General features: G+C 43.7%; 3 protein-coding genes across 6 annotated transcripts; 2 read left to right on the top strand and 1 right to left on the bottom strand.

Annotated features, from left to right (window-relative positions):
* The first annotated feature begins 851 nt into the window (after positions 1-851).
* On the top strand, positions 852-3,420 carry LOC115673188 (ABC transporter G family member 6-like). Its single transcript, XM_030595270.2, has one exon. The coding sequence runs from the start codon at positions 880-882 to the stop codon at positions 3,247-3,249; it is 2,370 nt and encodes a 789-aa protein (XP_030451130.1). The 5' UTR covers positions 852-879; the 3' UTR covers positions 3,250-3,420.
* A 9,415-nt stretch (positions 3,421-12,835) lies between these two features.
* LOC115673193 (uncharacterized) lies at positions 12,836-13,689 on the top strand. The gene has a single exon (XM_030595276.2). The coding sequence runs from the start codon at positions 12,851-12,853 to the stop codon at positions 13,454-13,456; it is 606 nt and encodes a 201-aa protein (XP_030451136.1). The 5' UTR covers positions 12,836-12,850; the 3' UTR covers positions 13,457-13,689.
* A 268-nt stretch (positions 13,690-13,957) lies between these two features.
* On the bottom strand, positions 13,958-22,602 carry LOC115673186 (SAC3 family protein A). 4 transcript variants are annotated; one of them, XM_056308333.1, is made up of 15 exons: positions 22,305-22,602; positions 22,078-22,152; positions 19,896-20,741; positions 19,147-19,587; positions 18,678-18,779; positions 17,778-17,875; positions 17,117-17,279; positions 16,360-16,857; positions 16,122-16,262; positions 15,863-15,922; positions 15,357-15,487; positions 15,086-15,219; positions 14,775-15,010; positions 14,442-14,560; positions 13,958-14,326 (listed from the first exon to the last, which is right to left on the bottom strand). In XM_056308333.1, the coding sequence occupies exons 2-14, from the start codon at positions 22,138-22,140 to the stop codon at positions 14,459-14,461; spliced, it is 3,015 nt and encodes a 1,004-aa protein (XP_056164308.1). In that variant the 5' UTR covers positions 22,141-22,152; positions 22,305-22,602; the 3' UTR covers positions 13,958-14,326; positions 14,442-14,458. The 4 variants fall into 4 exon arrangements, with proteins under 4 accessions (XP_056164308.1, XP_056164307.1, XP_030451126.1 ...); XM_056308332.1 differs by having other exon boundaries at positions 13,958-14,560; positions 22,269-22,602; XM_030595266.2 differs by having other exon boundaries at positions 13,958-14,560.

Here is a 22,602-nt window from a genome sequence, read left to right as displayed (position 1 = left end):
GGCCAAAAACAAGCAAGGAAAGAGAGCGCTCGTGTTGGCTTATTTATTTTAGCGATATGTCCATTCTCATTCCTTCGCTGGATTAATTGACGTTAGCTAAATCTCTACTGAGCTATAACTTTCAGAAGCTGGCAATGCCCACAACGATCGATATGCCCAAAAAAAGAGCTACGCGTTGGCCCCGCATCGTTCGTATCATATGTCGAATCCTCCTCACCCAAAAAACACATAATTACAGGAAATTATTAGGCGGACCGCATAACCACAGCAAATTGACGTTGAACCACAAGAAGGGAAATTTTTGGCAAATTGTGAGAGATTGTATCACTGCTCACTCGCCCATTATTAGAGACTCGCTTGGATGGATGGAGAGAGTCACATAGACGACCCCCCCAGTTTGATCAACACCTCACCAACCTTTTCCCACACACACACCCAAAAAAAGAGAAAGCCAAAAAAGAACAGGAAAAAAGGCTGTAAGAAATCGACCCCCGAAAAGTCTCCCGACACCCATCACGCCACGTGTGGCGGGCCTCGTATGGGAGAAGAGAAAGACGTACAGACATGAGATTAGGAGGATGTAGGTCACCTTTCTCTCACCTCCCCCCACCCCCAAGGAACACTGTGCTATCAACAACACCACCACCACCCCCTCATGCACTGTCTCTCTCTCTCTATCTCTATCTCTATCTCTACACTTCCCACGTGAATGTGGCATGTATATATGTGCTCTCTCTCCTCTTTCCACCCCCCAAAAAACGACACCCCCTCTCTCTCCCCCCCCCCCCTCTCTAACGCCGTCATCTCCGTGAGCCCTTGCCCGTCACGCCGTTAACCCCGCATCCGCCTCCGCGCGACGGTCGGTGTTCTTTCTTCTTCATGACCACACTCCCATCCCGCTCCTCGAATGCGTGCGTGTATATAAAACGAGGGGGGGTCGATCCATCCCTTTCTTCTCCTATGCCTCGCGCCGTCGCAGCAGCGTACCTCTCTCCAGCCGCAGACACCCGCCCCTTCTTCTCCAACGGCAACGCCGCCGCCGCCGCCTCCGCCATGGAGCTCCATGTCGTCCCCCGCTCCGCCGCCCCCTCCCCCTCGCCGACCCTCGCTCAGCTCCTCAAGCGCGTCGGCGACGTCCGCAAGCAGGCCACCGGCGACGGCGGCGAGACCCCCGTCCACGACCACGCCCTGGACGTCGACCTCGGCGGCGCCGGCCTCGAGCCGCGCTCCCTCCCCTTCGTCCTCCAGTTCAACAACCTCACCTACAGCGTGAAGGTCCGCCGCAAGGTCGCCCTCTCCTCGCTCCTCCCCCGGCAACGCAGCCGGCTCGGCTCCGTCGCCGTCGAGGAGCCCGTCGCCGGGGAGAGCCTCTTCTCCCGGACCAAGGTCCTGCTCAACGACATCTCCGGGGAGGCCCGTGACGGCGAGATCCTCGCCGTCCTCGGGGCCAGCGGGTCCGGGAAGTCGACGCTCGTCGACGCGCTCGCGAACCGGATCGCGAAGGGGAGCCTGAAGGGGAGCGTCACGCTGAACGGGGAGCCGCTCGAGTCGAGGCTGTTGAAGGTGATATCGGCGTACGTGATGCAGGATGACCTCCTCTTCCCGATGCTCACGGTGGAGGAGACGCTCATGTTCGCAGCCGAGTTCCGCCTCCCCCGGACGCTGTCCAAGTCGAAGAAGCGGATGCGGGTGCAGGCCCTGATCGACCAGCTGGGCCTTCGGAACGCGGCGAAGACAGTGATCGGCGACGAGGGCCACCGCGGCGTCTCTGGCGGGGAGCGGCGGCGCGTCTCCATCGGGATTGACATCATCCACGACCCGATCATCCTCTTCCTCGACGAGCCCACCTCGGGGCTCGACTCGACGAGCGCCTACATGGTGGTGAAGGTGCTGCAGCGGATCGCGCAGAGCGGGAGCATCGTGGTCATGACGGTGCACCAGCCGAGCTACCGCATCCTTGGCCTCCTCGACCGCCTGCTCTTCCTCTCCCGCGGCCAGACCGTGTACAGCGGCTCCCCCGCGAGCCTGCCACTCTTCTTTTCGGAGTTCGGTCACCCAATCCCTGAAAACGAGAATCGGACTGAGTTCGCCCTCGATCTGATCCGGGAGCTCGAGGGATCCCCCGGCGGCACCAAGAGCCTTGTCGAGTTCAACAAGTCGTGGCAGAGCATGAAGCACGGTAGCCGGAACTCGGAGCCCGACCGGAACGGGCTGTCCCTGAAGGAGGCGATCAGCGCGAGCATCTCGCGGGGGAAGCTGGTCTCCGGCGCAACGAACGACGCGAGCCAGACCTCCATGGTACCCACCTTCGCCAACCCCTTCTGGATCGAGATAGCGGTCCTGTCCAAGCGGTCCGTGACCAACTCGCGGCGGATGCCGGAGCTTTTCGGTATCCGGCTCGGCGCAGTCCTCGTCACGGGGTTCATCCTCGCCACCATGTTTTGGCGGCTGGACAACTCCCCCAAGGGTGTCCAGGAGCGGCTCGGCTTCTTCGCCTTCGCCATGTCCACGACCTTCTACACCTGCGCCGACGCGCTCCCCGTGTTCCTCCAGGAGAGGTACATCTTCATGAGGGAGACAGCCTACAACGCGTACCGGCGTTCATCCTACGTGCTGTCCCGCTCGCTCACCGCGCTGCCTGCGCTGGTGTTCCTCTCGCTCGCCTTCTCGGCCACGACCTTCTTCGCGGTGGGGCTCGACGGGGGACTCTCGGGCTTCTTCTTCTTCTTCTTCATCATCTTCGCCTCCTTCTGGGCGGGCAGCTCCTTCGTGACCTTCCTATCGGGGGTCGTCCCGCACGTGATGCTCGGGTACACCATCGTGGTGGCGATCCTCGCCTACTTCCTCCTCTTCAGCGGCTTCTTCATCAACCGCGACCGCATCCCGCCCTACTGGATCTGGTTCCACTACCTGTCCCTAGTGAAGTACCCTTACGAGGGGGTCTTGCAGAACGAGTTCCAGGACCCGGCCAAGTGCTTCGTGAAGGGGGTCCAGATCTTCGACAGCACCCCGCTCGGGGCGGTGCCGGAGTCGGTGAAGCTGACGCTGCTGCAGACGATCAGCAACACGCTGGGGACGAAGATCACGGCCTCGACGTGCCTGACGACGGGGACCGACATCCTGCAGCAGCAGGGGGTGACGGACCTGAGCAAGTGGAGCTGCCTGTGGGTGACGGTGGCGTGGGGCTTCCTGTTCCGCATCTTGTTCTACTTGTCCCTGTTGCTGGGAAGCAAGAACAAGAGGAGGTAAGGATTTGCATGGACATTCTCTTCTCCGATTGCCTAGATTCAAATTTGGCGGGAAGCGCCCTGGTTTTTCTAATTTTTTGTTCTTATTCTTTTTTCGCCTTGGGGTTTTCTTTCTTTCTTTTTCTTTTTTGTTGTTGTTGTTATGAAATGAAGTTGGGCTCGAATTCGAAGACGTCTGTAGAGGGTTTGATGGATGTAAAACTGTGGCATATATGCTAATGTCTGTTCCATTGCACAAAACACAACATCATTTCGGATTATTCCGTCATGCTCTACAGTAAATGAGATCAAATCAGGAGATCGGTGGTTACATGATTTATCATAGAATAGAAAAGTAGTCACGAAAACTGTATGCGTCCGTCTATGTGTGTAAACACCTCGCGCATTCGAAGAGTCAATGGAGGAAAACGTGTTTCGGTTTCAGGTCATGTCGGGCCTCGTTGACAACCCTACTTGCACTGCCACTTCCGTGTGACCATATATGTACATATGGTAAACATATATAGATACGTGGGTGTCTATATGTAGATGTGATTTCCCCTGATTCGCTTACAGAACTTATGTGCACAACAGCTATTAATATGTCAACAGCTGGTAATACTCAAATCTCGGAAATTTGACCGAGGACCACACGGTAGGCGGTTACACTATTGTCCATGAAGTAAAGAAATCATGCGCAAGATTCACACGTCGCTAGAAAACTAGATGCCCAAAACCAATCACCATCGCACCTACTAATAAAGCACATATGTTAATAATATACGGGCATGATCAGGTTGTCCATACGCATCATGTCTAATGTGTAGACCCCCTTGGGTGACCCGTTTTGCATCTGATTTATGTCCCTTCCGACTTGTGCTGGGGTTGCGTGTCTTCGTCTCAGCTTCATAAGTTTCGCGATATTATCGCGCGATGGCGGTAGTGAAGTATCTAGCGTCGCTCCTTTATGCACGCACGTCATCCTCGCTCGGTCACAGCACATGCCGCGGAGTCCTCGACTGATGCAGAAGCCATCAGTTTCGAGCTCCGATGCGGGGCGTTCATCCGTTTCGCGTCCAACTTCACCAGCAACTATTAAAAGAAAAGTCAAGTGTGCGAGGCGAAATCGGGAATGGTGTTAGTAGTATTAGTAGCACGCACGTGGTGGTTGGTTTAACCCGTACGCACCTCTGCCTACACAAATTGAAGCCTCGAATCGTTCGAATCGACTCGAACTGGTGCCTCTCTGTCGATGAAGTTTAACGAGTTTTTCGACTCCAAACCAGCTATTTGCGGGTTGGAATTGGGTGCTATATTGAGATTTCAGTTTTCCTTGTGCCTAACTCTGCGTCTGTGTACACCTTACCAAAAAAAAAAACTCTGCGTCTGTGTACTTGTTTCTTGTGGTATAGGTACTGCGGGTTAATTCAAAAAAAAAGCATCAATTTTAGGTCGAGTGACAATTATGGCCCGAACTTTTTTTTGTTCCATAAAAAAAGCACTAACTTTAGGTCGAGGGACAATTCTGGCCCGAACTTTTTTTTGTCACATAAAAAAGCACCAACTTTAGGTCGAGGGACAATTTTTGCTCGAACTTTTTTTTGTCTCGTAAAAAAGCACCAACTTTTATTTAAATCCCAAATTTAGTCCCTCATTGACTTTCTGTCTGAAGTAACCCTTGTTTGAGAAAAAAAGTTATGGTGGTGAGCCTGGCGAATCTCTTCCATGGCGTCTGTCGACGGATGGTGGTCTACAGCTTCAGATTACGACAAAATGACGAAGTTTGGCCAGAAAGATTCAATCTGGAGATATTTTTTATTTGCCGGTGAAGTGAAGGAGATGAACAATTTCACCGTTATTCTTCAAGCTGTGGTTCAGAGAATAAGACAATGAATAATGCTTTAAATCCAGTCAGCAAGTCAAGTGGATTTATTGCTAAGGTGGAATAGTCAAGTTGGAAAATCAATAGTTTTAAGTCAATAAGGGTCAAATTTGGGATTTAAGTGTAAGTTAGTGCTTTTTTACGAGACAAAAAAAAGTTCGGGCCAGAATTGTCCCTTGACCTAAAATTGATGCTTTTTTACGGGACAAAAAAAAGTTCGGGCCATAATTGTTCTTCGACCTAAAATTGATGCTTTTTTATGAAACAAAAAAACGTTCGGGTCAAAATTGTCCCTCGACCTAAAGTTGGTGTTTTTTTTTTTAATTAACCCGAACTTAATAGGTGAGGTCAGCACAGATTTGTTTATGGAATATATTCTCCTTCTGTCCTTTTAATTGGTGAGGTCTAAGTTACGAACGTCATTAGCATGAAAAACTAATTAAATGTTGATATAGATGTTCATGGTTATAGTTCCCCAACCACAAGAAAAGATTGATCCTCATGATAGGTTTGGCGGAAGACACGACTCCTTTTTTATTGTATTATGAAGTGAGCATTGTTTGGGTTTTACCTGTTATGTTTTCATCTCTTTTTCTATCTGCGTGGACTTGCGACCTATGTCCGTGGAAGTCGTGACCCTCTTTGATTCACTCTAGTGGAGGTCGGTAGCCTCACATAACAATAGTTATGTGGTTACATGAGGTCTGCCACCTCCATGGTCGGGATGTCGGGGCTCGGCTCAGTCGATTTGCTTGAATTTTGGCTGCAATATGTCGAAGCTCTCAAAGTGGCCATGGTCATGGCCGAGAGCTCGGAGTTCGAGTGATCATGGCCTCGAGTGAGAGAGGCTAAAGGGGCACGAGTGAGAGGAGTTAGAAAGCCACAAGTGAGAAGTGTGGGAGTGGCCATAGACGCCTTGAGCTCAAAGTTAGAGCAACCGTAGATTGGAGCTAAGAGAGAGGGCGGCCATAGCCGTGAACTCGAAACTAGAGTGGCCGTGGCTGCCATGGTCAAGAGCTCAAAGCTTGAGCAACTATATCCTTGGCTAGGAGTTGGAATATACGGCGGATATGGCTGTGAGTAGAGGTGGCCACGGGCCGATTTTGGCCCAGAACCGGCCCGGTCAAACCCGGGCCCAGCCCGTTGACCGGGCCCGCGGTTCGGAACCGGAACCGGCCCGTGGCATACGGGCCCGGTTCCAGTTCCAGAAAAATTTGAACCGGCCCGGAACCGGCGAAAAAAATAAAAAAAAATAAAAAAATAAAAAAAGCTGCAGGCAGGCTGCATCACAGCCTGCATTGCAGGCCATGCTGCAGCAGCCCGTTGCCAGGCAACGGCCAAACCCAAAAAAAAAAAAAAAATTCCGCAGCAGGGCCTGCAGACTTGCAGGCCCTGCTACGGGCTTGCACCTTGCGGCTCGTTGGGGCAACGGCTACGCCCCAACGGGCGTTTATATAAAAAAAAAAAAAACACATAACCGTTGCAATTTTGCAACGGTTATGTTTTATTTTTTTTAATTCTAAATTTTCTTCTATTTTTTTCCTATAAATTCTCTCAAATTCTCATAATACACACACAATTCTCTCAAATTCTCTCCAATTCTCTTCTCTCAAGTCTCAAATTTTCTCAATACTCGAAATTCTCTCAAATTCTCTGAAATTTTCTCAATCCACGCAATTCTTTCTTAATTCTCCCAATTAATCCGCTCAATTCTCTCAATCCATTCGAAAAATGGCAAGTGGAAGTCGAGTGCCAACTGGCAAAGGTAAGAATATCGCGACGGAATCCCATCATTCTTTTGATCCTCGTGAATATGCAGATTTTCAAGATGATGAAATCAACATTTTTCGCGATGTGGAGCACGTCCCGACGCAAGAAAGTTTTCATCCTCCTGCTGAAATATCTACAATAAAGGAAGCGGAACGGGAATTTACATCTGACATTTGGAATCACTTCACGAAAATGGAAATGTTTGATATCGGTCAAAAAAGGTATGATATAATTTGTAAATATTGTGGAAAAATATATAAATATACAGGTGGACAAGGATATGGAACATTTAAACGACATCTTATGAGCAAACATCCAACCGAAACGGGAATCGATATCGGGCAACAACAAATTTCCGGGTACGTCAATCCTAACACTTCCCCTTTATTTCGTTTTAATGAAAAAACTTATAAGGAAGAATTAGGCAAATTTATTTCCGTTGAGCATTTAGCATTTAATTTTGGAGAAAGATTTGGTTTTAATGAATTTGTACAAAAAGCATGTGCTCCATAAGCAAAACGTGTTCCTAGAAATTCAATTAAACGAGTAATTAAAGATCTTTACAAAAATGGAAAAAATGATTTATAAAACTTTTTTATGCAATTTAATGGATGCGTGCATATAGGTAGTGATATTTGGAGTGATCATTGGCAAAATCATTCTTACATGGGCATAACATGTCATTGGATAGATGACGAGTGGACTATTCAAAAAAGAGTTATTGCATTTAGAGTTTTCGATGATCATCATACGGCAAATAATATTTATAGAATAATTAGGCAAGTTTTAGAAGAATATTATTTGCTTAACAAAATTTTTTCAATTGGTTTTGATAATGCCGCAAAGCAAATACCGCTTCAATTGCCGAGTTAGAAAATATTTGTAAACCCGCTTTTGGCGGAAAATTTTTTCACATTAGATGTGCTTGTCATGTTTTAAATTTATGTGTACAAGATGGTTTGAAAACTCTTGATATTTTTCTTCAACCAATAAAAACGGCGATTCAATTTTTATGGAAACATCCCAAAAAAATGAAAGAATTGGGTAAATTTTGTAGAGATAATGGCAAAAAGCCAAAAAGATTTCCAAGAGATGTTCCAACTCGTTGGAATTCTACTTTCCACTTGCTTAATAAATCTTTAGCATATAAAGATTTATTATGTGCATTCATTTCTAATAATATACCCCAGATTAATTTATACCCACAAGAGTGGCATATTTGCCAAAAAATTTTAGATCTTTTAAAGGTTTTTGATGATGCAACTTATACTTTGTCTGTTGTTTATTATCCTACTACACATTTATTTTTAGTAGAGTGTACTAATATTGTCGGAACTTTTGATGAATATGAAAATGATGTTGAATTACAACATACTATAGTTGCAATGAAAATGAAATGGCTTCATTATTATAGTGAAATTCCCATGATTTATTTAGTTGCTTATGTTTTTTATCCGCGTTGCAAATTAGATGGCTTAAATGATTTTTTGCGTGCGTATTATCAATGTTTACATTATGATGTGACAAATGTTACAACCATAGTACGTGAGGTTAAAAACGTAGTAATAGAATTATATAATGAATTTTATACTAAATATAATTTAGGTGATATTAGATCTTCTCAATCTACGGAGATACAAAATGACAATACAGGTAAAATTAGTAGAGGGTACCAACTTTTATTACATAGACAAAAAAAACAAAAGGGAGTAATAGGAAATATTTCTGAATTAGAGAGTTATCTAACCATTTTATTTGAGTTTACTGAAGCCGAAGGTGGTACAGATTTTTTTATTTTGGATTGGTGGAAGAGGCACGCAAGCCAATACCCAATCCTTTCTCTTATTGCAAAACAGATTTTTTCAACCCCTTGTTCCACAGTTGCGGTCGAACAAGCATTCAGTGCCGGAGGTAATATTTTGAACGAACATCGTTCAAGATTAGATCCAGAATCAGTGGAGATGCAAGCTTGTGTTGCTGATTGGACGAAGGCTCAATACCGGCAACAAGAGATAGATCGGAATAATGAATCCGAATTCTTTAACGACGGAGATACTACCTCTACCAGTATCGGTACTGGAACGGGTAGTGACGATTGAGGGTAAAAGAACTATTGGAGTTGGCAAATATTTCGGGAGCTCTTGTTTCTCATACCGGGTACGCCCACGTGAGCTTAGGGAAACCAAAATATAATCCGACGATATGTGACCTTTGGTCCCCTGCGCACGGAATGCTTAGGTTTTGGTATAATTTTAGGGTATATATATTGTACTCCTTTTTTTTTAAGATCGTTGTAACGAATTGTAATGTGCTTAATGATAATTTATTAAGTTGAAGCCCTCTCTTTCTCTCTTGTCTTTTTGTCCTCAAATTTGAGTACAATTTACATTTTAATCACAATTTATATTGAATAATGTTCTATCACAAGAATAGTATTTTTTTAATTTTTTTTATTTTCATTTCTGTTTTTCTTCTTTTTCTTTTCCTTTTTCTCTTTTGTCTTTTTTCCTTGTTTCTGTTTTTTAAAATTATAATTTATATTTTAATTTTTTTTTCTTCCTCCGCGGCCGGACATGGCCGGGGCCGGTCCGGAGGTCGCCGGCGTCGGGTGAGGGGGCCCTCGCCGGCGGCCGGGCGAGGGCGGCCTTCGCTCGGGTTGGGCGAGGCCGGCCTCGCATGGGCCGGGCGAGGCCGGCCTTGCCCGACGCCGCAAGGCTCGGCCTCGCCTGCAACTGGCGAGGCTCGACCTCGCCGACGTTAGGCGAGGGCCGGCCTCGCCCGACGCCGGCGAGGGCCGCCTCGCGGCCCCGGCTATGGCCGGCCGCGGAGGAAGAAAAAAAAAAGAAAAGGAAAAGGAAAAGGAAAAGAAAAAAAACAGAAAAAAAAAATCGGAACCGGCCGGTTCCGGTTCACACTTGGCCACGAACCGGAACCACCGGGTCCGAACCGGAACCGGTCGGTTCCGAACCGTGGCCACCTCTTGCTGTGAGCGAGAATAGAGAGAACGACCATGAGCGTTGCCGAGCCTAGATGGAGGAGCAGCTGTAGGTGATGCTAGTTAGAGGTGAGCGATTTTAGGTTCCTTACAGGTTTCACCTAAAACCTGGAACCTACCATCGAGTACAGATTCCTCATTTTTTGGAACCTGGAACCTACCTATCAGAACTTAGAACCTAAAACCTAACCTGTCATAGGTTCTAGGATAGGTTCCAAGGTCTAACAGGTTCTTTTTATTTATTTATTTCATTTTTAGTTAAACAAAACAAAAATGAACACAATAATACTAAATAAGCTTGTCATTCACCAAAGAAAATACAAAAAACTAGTTTTCCTAGCATTACGGTTCAAATAAATACAATTAAACTGAGAAGTTATTACGTGAATTGATACTAGGAGTGAGCGGTTCCATGTTCCGTACTGGTTCCACTTAGTGGAACTTGCCCATGAAAATAAGTTCTTCATTTTTTAGAACTTGGAACCTACCCTATCACAGGTTCTAGGGTCGGTTTCAAGTTCTATCTAGGTTCCACCTGTATTATTAATTGAATAATTGCAGTGAATCATTATCTTTAATGACTACCACTTGCTGTAATGATCCACTGACCACAACTTATATTTAGACACACAAATAATATGAAATATTAACAAGTCATAAAATGAAAGCTCAAATTAGTGGTTCCAGATTATACACCCATCATCTAACGCCATGAAACAACGCAGGATCACGTGAAGACATAAACCAAGAAAAAACATAAAAATCTTATTTAGGTTTCAGATTCTAGGTTTCGCCTACCTAGAACTTGGAATCTACCCGCTGAAACAGGTTTCCCAATTTTTGGAACCTATAACCTACCATGTATACCTTGAAACCTAGAACCTACAGGTTCCCACCGATCAGGTTTTCAAGTTTAAGGGTAGAACCTGGAACCATGCTCACCCCTAATGCTAGTATAGAGACTTATCGCCGACCTCATGACATCTAGTGAGATCAAGCACCAACTCGGAGGAAGAAAAGGAGAGAAAAAAAAAAGAAAGGAAAAGAAAATGAAAAGAGGGCTTTGGACGAAAATGCCTCAACTAGTAAAGACTTAGCCAGTCAATGACTCGAAGGTGCGTTTTCAAACTAATTTACCGTTCAAAGTTCACTTTGAAAACTCTTTAAAGAAAGCATCCATGTTTCGAGACTCTATCTGAAATTTCCCCTTTTATTGTAGGCACGTACACGCCCTCAATTACTTATTCTTCCCTTCACTCTTTCAAATTTTCCGGTTGCATCTTGATATTTGTTTCCCTTTTGACATTAGAAAAAACAAGGGAAAAAGTCACGCACATCCAAAGCAAATGTAATTACTTTCCAATTTCCATAGCTAATGACTAAATTTTCTTTAGGCTGCGCATGACAACTTGTCAAACAGTGTTTTTTTCTGTTCTTTTGTTCCCAGAATCAGTTTGGGAACAGAAATGCGTTTGTTATATTTTTTGATTCTGGGCACAATTTTGTCAAAAATTGTTCCCAGAATCAGTTTTCAAGAATAAAAAAAAAGTAGCTTCTTGATTCTGGGAACAATTTTGAGAATCAATTTTTTTTTCTTCTTCCTTTTCTTGGTTTTTAATGTAGCTTCTAATGTTCGACCTGAGGACCGCCCTCGCCGGATTTGACGAGAATAAAATATTTTAATAAAAAATATTATTAAAATAAAAAATATTTTACCGGCCATGGCCGGCGACCAGGCCATAACCAAAAAAAAGAAAAATATATATTTTAATAAAAAAAATTATTAATAAAAAAAATATTTTACCTGCCATGGCCGGTGACCAGGCCATGGCAAAAAAAGAAAAAATATATATTTTTAATAAAAATATTTTAATAAAAAATATTATTAATAAAAAAAATATTTTACCGGCCATGGCCAAAAAAAATAAAAATGTATATTTTTAATTTAAAAAATTTAATAAAAAAATTTATTAATAAAAAAATATTTTACAGGCCATGGCCACAAAAAAGAAAAATATTTTACCAGCCATGGCCGGCGACCAGGCCATGGCCAAAAAAAATAAAAATATATATTTTTAATAAAAATATTTTAATAAAAATATATTATTAATAAAAAAAATATTTTACCGGCCATGGCCGGCGACTAGGCCATGGCCCAAAACAATAAAAATGTATATTTTTAATAAAAATATTATTAATAAAAAAATTATTTTACCGACCATGGCCGGCGACTAGGTCATGGCCCAAAAAAATAAAAATGTATATTTTTAATAAAAATATTATTAATAAAAAAAATATTTTACCGGTCATGGCCGATGACCAGGCCATGGCCAAAAAAAAGAAAAAATACTTTTAATAAAAATATTATTAATAAAAAAATATTTTACCGGTCATGGCCGGCGAGCAGGCCATGGCCAAGAAGGAGGAAAAGAAAAAAAGAAAGAATTATTAAAATATTTTAAAATATTATTAATAAAAAAAAAATTTGTGGCGTTACCAAATGCATTTATGTTCTTTTTCTATTCCAGGGATGGAATTTTGGGCAGTTAACAAACGCTTTAAAGTGCTCAGAATCAATTCCGGGCACAGAATAAAAAAGAATCATTTCTCAGCAGAATCTGTTCCCGAGCACAGAATCGTTGTCATGCGCAGCCTTAGCAGCCCGATAATATATACCCAAGCACGCACGCCCGCCCTCAAAAGGAGGCGATCTCACCACCAATGGATTCTCCTTCCTTTATATATTACGTGGACGATTGCTAGCCTCAGATGACTTATTATTACAGCAAAAAAATATATAATATTCTTTTTGGTCATAAAAAAAATTACAAAAAAAAAATTTCGAAGGCCACAAAAAGTATATTACACATCAAAAAAAAAATATAATGCTAAAAAATAATATAAACAAAGAAATAAAAATATATAAAATAAAATACTTATCCATTTGAAACCAAAACAAAGCAACTCACAGCAGCCATGGCCACCACCACCCTGCCCTCCTCCTCCCTGCCCTCCTCCTCCCTCCGACTCTCCACCCCCTCCCCGCGTACGCCCCACGCGCAGCCGAAGCGCCGCCTCTTCTTCCCCGCCCGAGCCACCGGCTCCGACACCCCTCCCCCCTCCGAGGCGGCCCCCGCCGCGACCGACCCCGACGGAGGGGACGGCGGCGGCGGCGACGGCGACGACCCGTTCGAGAGCCGGCTCTCGCAGGTCCGGCTCCGGTACCGGAGCGGGACCGGCAAGAAGGCGGAGGCCCGCAAGGTGAAGAAGTCGAAGGGAGGATCGTCCCCGCCCGGCCGCGGGATGTACCTGCCCCCGGCGGCGCTGAGGGAGCCGGTGTCGGAGGGGCTGAAGGTGGAGTTCGGGTTCAGCCCCTACAGCGAGAGGATGAACGGGCGGATCGCGGCCCTGGGGCTGGCTGCGCTGCTGCTGGTGGAGCTGGCGACGGGGAAGAGCGTGATCAGCTACCACACGCCGGCGATCGTGCTGATCCAGGTGTACTCCGTGGTGGCGGTGGCGGCTCTGTACGCGAAGTACGAGAAGGAGAGCGTGAGCGTCTGGCCTCAATCTCCCGATAAATGACGGCCCCCGCCGCCGGCGACGGCGAGGGGCGGTGGCGGTCGTTTCTTCGTTTCTCCTGTGTTTTGCACTAAACATTCCCTTTTTCGCTTTGTAAATTCTTTGTGAGCTGCTGCTCTTGCCATGTTCAGTAAATGCTTGAGGCGATGACCAGTTAAAGAAGATGACTTTGATCGTGAAAAGTGAAACTTCCATTGAAGTTGATACTGTAAGATTATATGATAGCTTTCCAAGAACTCAAAGGTGATCTTTTTGAGAAGATAATCATGCAAGCACAAGGCATGGTTGTGCATATCATGCTCACGTCAAGAGAGTTTGAAAATAAGATCCTCTAGTCCTCTTGCCCGATGATAGACGATGTATCCTCATCGAGCGCTCTCGGAATCAGAAAGGCCCGAGATTCGCCATCCCCTTGTTTTGCCCGACAAATTCATCGGGACGCTTATATAGTTGCTCGCGTCGCGAGAGGACCGAACAAAATTTACCAACCACAACAAAACCAAATTAAGCTGGCAAAGGTATAGCAAAATTGTCATCTTGAAAGCGAGTGTACAACATGTATCCTCACCGATGTTCCTCCATCTTCTACCTCCCAATATCTGTTATAAAAAGAATGAATCCATATATGTTACACAGGAGGAGCTCCGCTCGGCTCGGATGCTAAAACCCCTAAAATGTTGAGCGCTCGTCCATTTGATCCGGGGCGGAGCACCTTTTTATGAGGAATATACAATTTTCTTTTCCACCGACAAAATCCCATTGCACAACAAGAATCTCTTAGCCCCCCCCCCTTCTTCAATTCTATCCCCCTTGCTTCATCTCTCCACAGTTACAGGTGATGCCTCGCCAGCCCTGTCTCGTTAGAATCTCGAGCTGCTCCAAAAAGATAAAAAAAAATAAACATGGGCTCACTGTTATACATAAAAGGGGGTCAAGAACGGCACGGTTGTCCACGCCATTTCTTCCAATGGATGCACCGGTAGCATACCATCGCAGTCAACTTCTCTATGAGGACGCCCGCGTCAGAAAATCATTGACGGCAAGAGTAGAATCTCCATGAGCCACTGCATCCCCGGGTTCTGGGATGTAGAGACTGGAAGAGGAAGCCTGCAAACAACGAAGAGTAAACTAAGCTCGGCAGATAAGCACGAGCCACGTGCGCTGAACTGAGAGAGAATTGGCTTTAGTTAGGCAAGGCTGGTTGATTAACAACCACGAAGGTTCTTTTTACAAAGCCAAACCAAAGGAAGAACTTTTTTTGGATCTCACTAGAGAATTAGTCTAGATTCAGTACACAGAGAGTTGGTAACAGTTTCAGTACCTTTGTATCGAGCTGCATCTCTCCATTGTTATCTGCAGCAAGGCATGCACCATGAGCTTTTAACCAATCCACACACTCCTCTAATCCAACTGAATCCTTCTCGTCACTTCCCCCATTCGCAGATGAAGCATATGCAAAGCCCAGAACCTTTGCAACATAAGAAACAGGAACTGTTGGTCGATACGACCGGCACATGCAATTCACAGCCTTATACCGCATCTTGTCAACAAATAAATCTGCAGGTACATTGTTGTTAAGCCCATAGCATTTCATATAGATAATTCATTAAAACAAACATACATTTCACCTACCCATGAGGCACGAGTTCAAATTAGGCGCTGTCCTGTACAGTCCAAAGAACATGACATAGTTCCCTGATGTCACGGCTCTGCGGACTGCAAGAGCATGCTTTACAGCTTTATCATTCTTTGCATCATTCGACAATCTGATGATACAGGAAAACTACATCTTAGGTTTCAAGGCAATAAGAGGAGAGCACGAGCATGCCCATCCTAAGAAACAAGCAAAAACTTTATAGACTCTTCCTCCTAACACCATCCATGGTTGTCATAGATCACCGACCTTGACATCGAGGATAAGAGATCTCTGTAGTTGTTCGAATGCAAGATGACACAAAGCAAGTTGTAAGCAGAAAACTCCATATGACAACCTTCAATCCCTTCTGCATAAAGAGTCTTCAACTGTGATTGGCACTGGAAATACAAACGACATCAATAAAATAAGACTGATAGATGACTTACAGATAGGGACTAGTTAATACATCAGATATCTCTAATGTCCTCTACATGATGACCCTATACAGAGTAGTCGGCTTTCTTTGCTCTATACACCTCAAAAGTCGACCACTAATTGTTACGGATATTGCGAATACATTTCTCAAACTAAAAGGTATTTTGAAAATTAATCCTAGTCCCTTAGTAACCTCTTCTTATGGGATAATGAAATAGCACAATAGCATAAATTTAGCTAATTTCATTGTCTCAATCAACAACCTGGTTATACTCTGGCAGATAATGAAATAGCACTATAGCATACATTAAGCTAATCTCATTGTATCAAACAATAACCTGGTTATACTCTGGCAGATCACCGACTTCAAGAGCCAAGCGAGCATGAGTTTCATAGACCTGCAAATTAACACAAATATTGGGTGACATTCACATCCAAACAAGATTACAATGAGAACGCATTGTGTTTGGGAGGAATGTCCAGGGCCATCTAATTTTTCTGCATGAAATTATGTTTTTCAAGGTAGGGAAAGAAACAGAATTTGAAAATAATCACGAACCATTATGCTAATATGCAGCAAAACTAAGAATTGAGTACCTTGACCGTAAGCTTATTGCGAATCCGTTGAACAGTTAAGTCTTGACGAATGGACTTCAGCTGATCACATTTATAGAGGTAGTTCTTCTGTGAGTTCTGAACCATAGCGAGAGCCTTCTCCAGAACTTCTTCTGGTCTTACCTGTAAGAGATCAGGAATTCCGCAATTAATTGTACTCCCCAAAGATGGTCATTTCTATACAAATTATAGAGCACTACAAATAAGATGCCAAACTCACAGTGGCGGGATCAGGTGCAGAGGTGAGACGCAAATAACGTTTTTCAATTTCCTGACACGTCCCCCTGACAGTTAAAGCATCCCAGTCAATATCTTCAACAGCTTTGCTGCCACTTTCTTCAAAGGTTTTGCTTAGCACAATGGCAGTTGCCCTTCTAGCGTATAGATTTGCAGATCCAGCAGATTTTGGTTTAAAATGGCTGATCTCTACACGACTTCCATGCGCTTTTTCAAAACGTTTAGAGCGGCTCTCACGTTTCTTCCTTTCCTCTGGTGTATTGGAAAAACCTATTGCACCCGAATAAAAGGCTGTCAAGCTCGATTCCTTGTCACTATCACTTGATGCATCACCATTATCAGCTGTTGTCAGGCTGTTGGACAGACGCTGTCTCTTGAATGGCTTCTGAAAACTAGCAGTTTTCTGCTCCACAGCCAAAAAGTTTGTGGTGTTCAACCCATCCTTGCTCTCCGAATTGCCAACAAATGGCTGCAAAACGTTCTTTTCAATATATAAAAAAAAAAATCAGAATGATCATACATGCGCTAAAACCGGCTTCTCACATCAAAGCAACCAATGAAATCACTCCAGAATCGAGAAATGGGAAATATGCCACTAACTTGTAGCAACAATTAAGCAGCATAAACAATTGTGATTTGGATATGTAGGAGAAAAATGAAAAAGCTAACTGCTGAAGAAGCATCCAGTAACTGAAAACCAATTAGAGAAAGACCAAACTGTCAAGCTAGATAATTAGTACCTTTCTGTTCCTATTGTTCATATATCCACCGTATTTTACTGGTTCAGTCATAAGAGGCGGCGTTTTATTGACTAACTTCTCCTCTGGTAAAGGCTCCCACCTACTTTTGGTTCTTCTACCTGGACTTCTTCGCAATGTCGGTAACGGCAAAGGAGACTGGAAGCTGTATCAGAAGAAAATTATCATAACCCACCACAATGTATAGGAATGTAAGGCCGACAAATGCCCCTTAACAGAAACAAAGAGAAAGCACAGGAATGAAATGTGTTATTCCAATCTGATTTACGACTAGGAGAGAGAAAAGATGTAGCTTTATAATATAAATAGTAACTCATCCTACGCCTAGTCGAGCAAAGACAAGAAGCAATGTGCTGGCGAGTCTGGGGAGTACAGCAATAATATCCTTGATCATAATAGATTGTGGATAGTAGTAGCATGGCTTAGATGCATCTAAGTCACTGTTTAAGGTGCATTTTTTTTAATGGTGCTTGTTGCAGGCGCTAATTATTACAATTTCCAAAACTTTTATTTAGCATTTTCAAATGATATGACAGTACATTATATGATGGCACTCTAAACGAAGTAGTAACAACTGAAAGAAAATTAAGGCATAATAATGCAACAAGTAATGACAATGGATAGATAAGCAGTGTGATCATACGTATTACTGAGTCCATCCATTTCTGGTAGAGGGAAAAGAGGCTTAGCATCCCAATCTTGTGTATAAAGAGTCCCATCAGCAGTTGCACTTGTAATCAACTGAAAACAGAGTCCACATACACAAGTTGCAGATTATTTAAAAAAAATAAAAAGTATTAAGAATACAGAATGTGTAATAGAGCATACAAATTCACTACATATTTGCAACGACCAGATATATCAATTTCCTAACACCAAGTTCTGAAGTGAAGCCTCTGCAGATTTTTCTACTTCTGCATAAGCTTCCTTTTCTCAATTATTGCCTTAAAAATGGTTAGAACCTGTCTATTAACCAGGGTCCACAAAAGCGAAGCTATTGAGCTCTACAGTGATGCAGGAAAACATTCGCCAACTTGGATGCGTTTGACCTAGAGTTCATCTTCTACAAATAAAGAGAGTAGCAGTTTGTGAGAACGGCCCAGTCAATTTCGTATGTCACTTGGTCTTGATTTATTGGCCGCTCAATCAATCAATCAGGGTATAAGGAAGTCAACTGGTGGAGAAGGCTTTACAAACCCATTGAGTATGGAACAATGATGACCGCCATAAAAACAAAGAAAGAAAAACCCATTCGATGAGTTAAAAGAAATTTTCCCTCGGGTACAAGAGGGATGATCTATCCAGAGAGCTCATAACTGGTAAATCAGATGTGGAAGTAAAATTGTCATATGCATTTCCAGCGGTCTTGAATATTCCGCCATCACATGAATCACATGGGATGGGAGGTAAGTTTCTCTGATCCAGTTCTAAGCAGATATTTTTACCCATCTAGGATGACTTTCAACTTCCAGTTTTCAGAGAGTAAAATTCCATTTAGAACAAGCAATTCCTTTTAAGAAGAGGGGATTTCTATCAGACTAACCTCCTTTAAGACCTCTTGAGAAGCAGCGATTTGTGCATCATCTTTACAGCGAGCTAAAGCCCTCTCAACGTAACCACGCAACGACTTGGGGAAAGTCGCGGGCTACAAAAAAGAAAATCAACTTCAACATAAATAATCACAAATTCTTCAAGAACAGTAGAAAGTCCAACAAACAGAACCCTCAGATAGTTTGACATATGCCTCTTTTGATTGCTCATTAAATGACAAGTGCTGAGATGGAAAATTTCCAAAATCTGTTTAAGAAGGAAAGTTTTTTATTTCAGATAAAAAGCCATTTCAAGATGTGATGAGTGCATCATAATAAGCCCAGTAACAACAGCAGCAGCATCAAAACTGAGGCATCACCAACATCAAAATCAATCAGTGCCTAGGAACAGGCAAAAATGACATAGCATTCAGGCTCAAAAGACTTCACAACAAAAATATGCACGAGGAGCAAAGGCTTCACCTTAAGCGCAGGATCAGAAGCATCACCAGACAATGCTTTGTCGCTTGGCTTTGGTAGTGAAACGCCTATATATGCAGGCTTTGCCACTGCCATGGTTGCAGAGCCAGCCTTATCGGTTTTCGTTAATCCCAAAGCCAAGTTTGAGACTATTCTAGGATTTGTCTGAATCTGTACTTTGCTTCCTCTTCGAGGATCTAAAGTCGGGGATATTTGTTGTGGTGCTTGATGAATCTGAGGAACCTGATGAACAATAGGATATTGCAAGTTGGGCCCTTGATTAGAGGTACTATTTTGTCCATCTGAATAGCTTCCATAGGCATTTTTTGAATCCAAAGGCTGATAATATGTTGATTGTCCAGCAGCACTGTTGTGGTTTTGGAATCCTGGGGCAGCATGTTGTTTCCAATAATTATCGTGACCAGCACTGGCTACGACACTAGGCTGAACATCAAGCAGAGTCATAGAAGAATGTTAAAAATTTTGTGTGCTACATTGAAAGAACCAATTGCCAGAATCAATATGGGCAACCAAACTATATCCGTCTTAGCTCAATAATAGGGTAAGGAATGTACTCTGAAATCTTTTGCAGGGAAAAATTGAAAGAAAAAAATTAGCACACAGTTAAACATTTTTGTGCTACTCTACTATGGTGAGCGGCGAAGTAAACATTAGCACACAACAATCAGAAGTAATGTAAAAAGTTTTGGGGGATTTAAAATTTCGTCATTGTACATAAGTGAATTACAAACCTGTTGGGAAGGCAATCCGGAAGGTCCCGGTTCTGGCCTCCAAGATGGGACTGCAGTTGGTGGTGGCTGGCTATTTGAAGCTTGAGTCCCATCCGGAACTCCAGGAGTTGGACATTCGGGATTGGATGAACTAGCAACAGACAAATTTTCCATCCCAGGAGCACAGTTAACTTCTGATTGAGCATAATAATCTGTCCATTGCTTATACTGTGGTTGATACTGCGCTGGAGCAGATGCAGAATTACCAGAACCATAAGCACTGGAAGTTGAAGGGTAGTTTGAATACTGATAAGTGTTGTAATTTGCATAATTTCCATCGTTCCAAGTTGTCTGAGTACTGTAAGTACTATTTGGATATGTTCCAGCTGTCTGGTAATCACCAGGACCGTAATATGTGTTTGAATAACTCGGTGGGACGGCATAAGACCCGGTATTCTGAAACGAAGAAATAGGCTGATAAGGGGAGCCCGTGCTTTGATATGCTCCCGCTGGCTGTGAGTACGACTGATTACTTTGTTGCTGATAGCCACTATAGTAACCTGTGTATCCGGTAGTTCCATACCCATATGAATTAGTGGGGTTCTGGTATGTCATATAACCATTGTAATCTTGCGGTACACTTGTTGAACCTAAACTCAATGAACTTGCCTCGGTTGCACTATTTATATCATCTCTCCGAGGTGGTTGTGCTTGCTGCTCAAAACCGTATGTTGAACCAGAAGAATACCCATTTCCTGTGAAGCTATTATTTACACTGTGCGGGGTCCAAGATGGTGCTTCAGACCCAACAGTTGAGGAAGAATATGAACTCGGTTGCCCATGCCGTGCATCAATTACATGTCGATCCTAGACAACAAAAGCAATACGAATTAACACCAAATCTTCAGGGGAAGAAATCACATAATTTAGCCGGCTGTCAACGAAAGTTACACATAAGTTGGCAATAGGAGGACCAAACCCCCCAAACAAGTTAAAAGCTTGCAATCAACCAAATGCATCAAAGTTGAAGCATGTCTAGAATATCTTAAGAACAGAAAAGGGGATATGACAACATATTTTGTTCACAGTCTCATTAAATTTTCTTTTTTCCAATAGAAGTCACGATAGATATTATCAAGTCTTATGACGAAATATGAGAAGGGAATGAAGAGACAACTAACACGAAAATATGTGTAATTCTAAATTTGATTCATTACACATGTTCTAAAGACTGATTTGGTCTTCCATATACTGTAAATCAGTTATCAGACAGAAAAAGCAAGTGAGAGACAACGACATTCTATAATTCATAGATACCAGGATCCTAGAGGGAGTTCTTCCAAGAAAATGGAGGGGCGGGGACATTTTCCTTAATGTAATCGGCCTGATTTGGACATTTTCCTTAATGTAATAGGCCTGATTTGGACATTTTCCTTAATGTAAAAGAAAAAATATCTATAACACCAATGAATTAGAAGCTTCCACATTTCAAAACCAGTACCAAGATCTCAAAATTCACTTAGGAATGCACCGTATGCAAAAGATTGGCAGAGTGGTGAGACCAAAAGGTACTTTGCAAAGCTCATATGAGAGGTTGGAATCTAACATACTTGGGTGGAATGATGTACTCAAGATGCTCTAGTAATTACTTCCAATGACATAATACCATCACTATAGGAATGGGGAAGACCTACGAAGATGTGGCAAGTCAACTTTTGGTCCTAGGGAACATTAGAAGATGGAGCACCGAACTGGAGCGCATTAAATCTAAAGGATCGTGTAACCAAACCCAATAAAGGATCAAAAGCAACTGCAACACCAAGACCAGAGTAAAAGTCGGCACATCGACGACACGAACAAACAGCCCGAGACGAAACATGCCATAAGAAACCCCGAAATGCAAAACGCAGACATAAAAATCCAAACTTCCCAAAAACCCACCTACCAAAAATCACGACATAGCGAGGGGAAAAAAACATTGACGCAAAAGGGGAGTGGGGGGGGATAAAAACTGACAAGACTCGAGACAATTCGAGCAGGCTCATAAGCTTTCCAGGCCTCTTAAGCACATCAGCACTAATACGACCGATAAACCCCACTTTCTAGTTGAAGAAAATCTCAGGCATATCTCCAACTCAACAACAGTTCCCTCCCCCCCCCCCCCCCCCCCAACGGAAACAAGCTCAAAAAGGTAAGAATTTACCTCCAGCGAGTTCGTCCCGGGCGGAGCCAGCGTCTCCGTAATCCCTCCTTGATTCATCATCATCTCCTAAGCATACTGGCCCAACACAGCAAAAAGCCACACAGCAGGGGTCAGCATAAGCAGCCGCAGCCGCACCAAATCAGAAACCACCAAAAACAGAGAAGAAACGCAATGCACCAGCTAAAGGGTACCCGAAAAAACCCTAGCCGGATCGCCGGAGCCCGTACCTGCGGACGAAACGCCCGGCGACCGAGCTCCGCGTAAATCGCGACGACCCCCTCGCAGCGCCCCGATTTCAACAAGAGATCGATCCAAACGCGGATTCAAACCCAAGAAACAAGAACAAGAGAGGAGAGAAAGAATACGGGAATCAGCGAAAATCACCGCGGAGAACAGAATCGTTCATGCGTTCTTATTGCTTAGAGAAGAAGAAGGAAAAACACAACAACAATCACATCCCAATGGATTCGTCGGACAAGGATCGAATTCGAACGGAGAACAGATTGAAGGAAGAACGAGCTCTCG

The sequence above is a fragment of the Syzygium oleosum genome, unplaced genomic scaffold, assembly GCF_021117445.2.
Source record: "Syzygium oleosum isolate NSW1041296 unplaced genomic scaffold, Sole_v2.1 Sole_v2.02, whole genome shotgun sequence".
Taxonomy (NCBI): domain Eukaryota; kingdom Viridiplantae; phylum Streptophyta; class Magnoliopsida; order Myrtales; family Myrtaceae; genus Syzygium; species Syzygium oleosum.
This window is presented reverse-complemented; position numbering and strand designations above follow the sequence as displayed.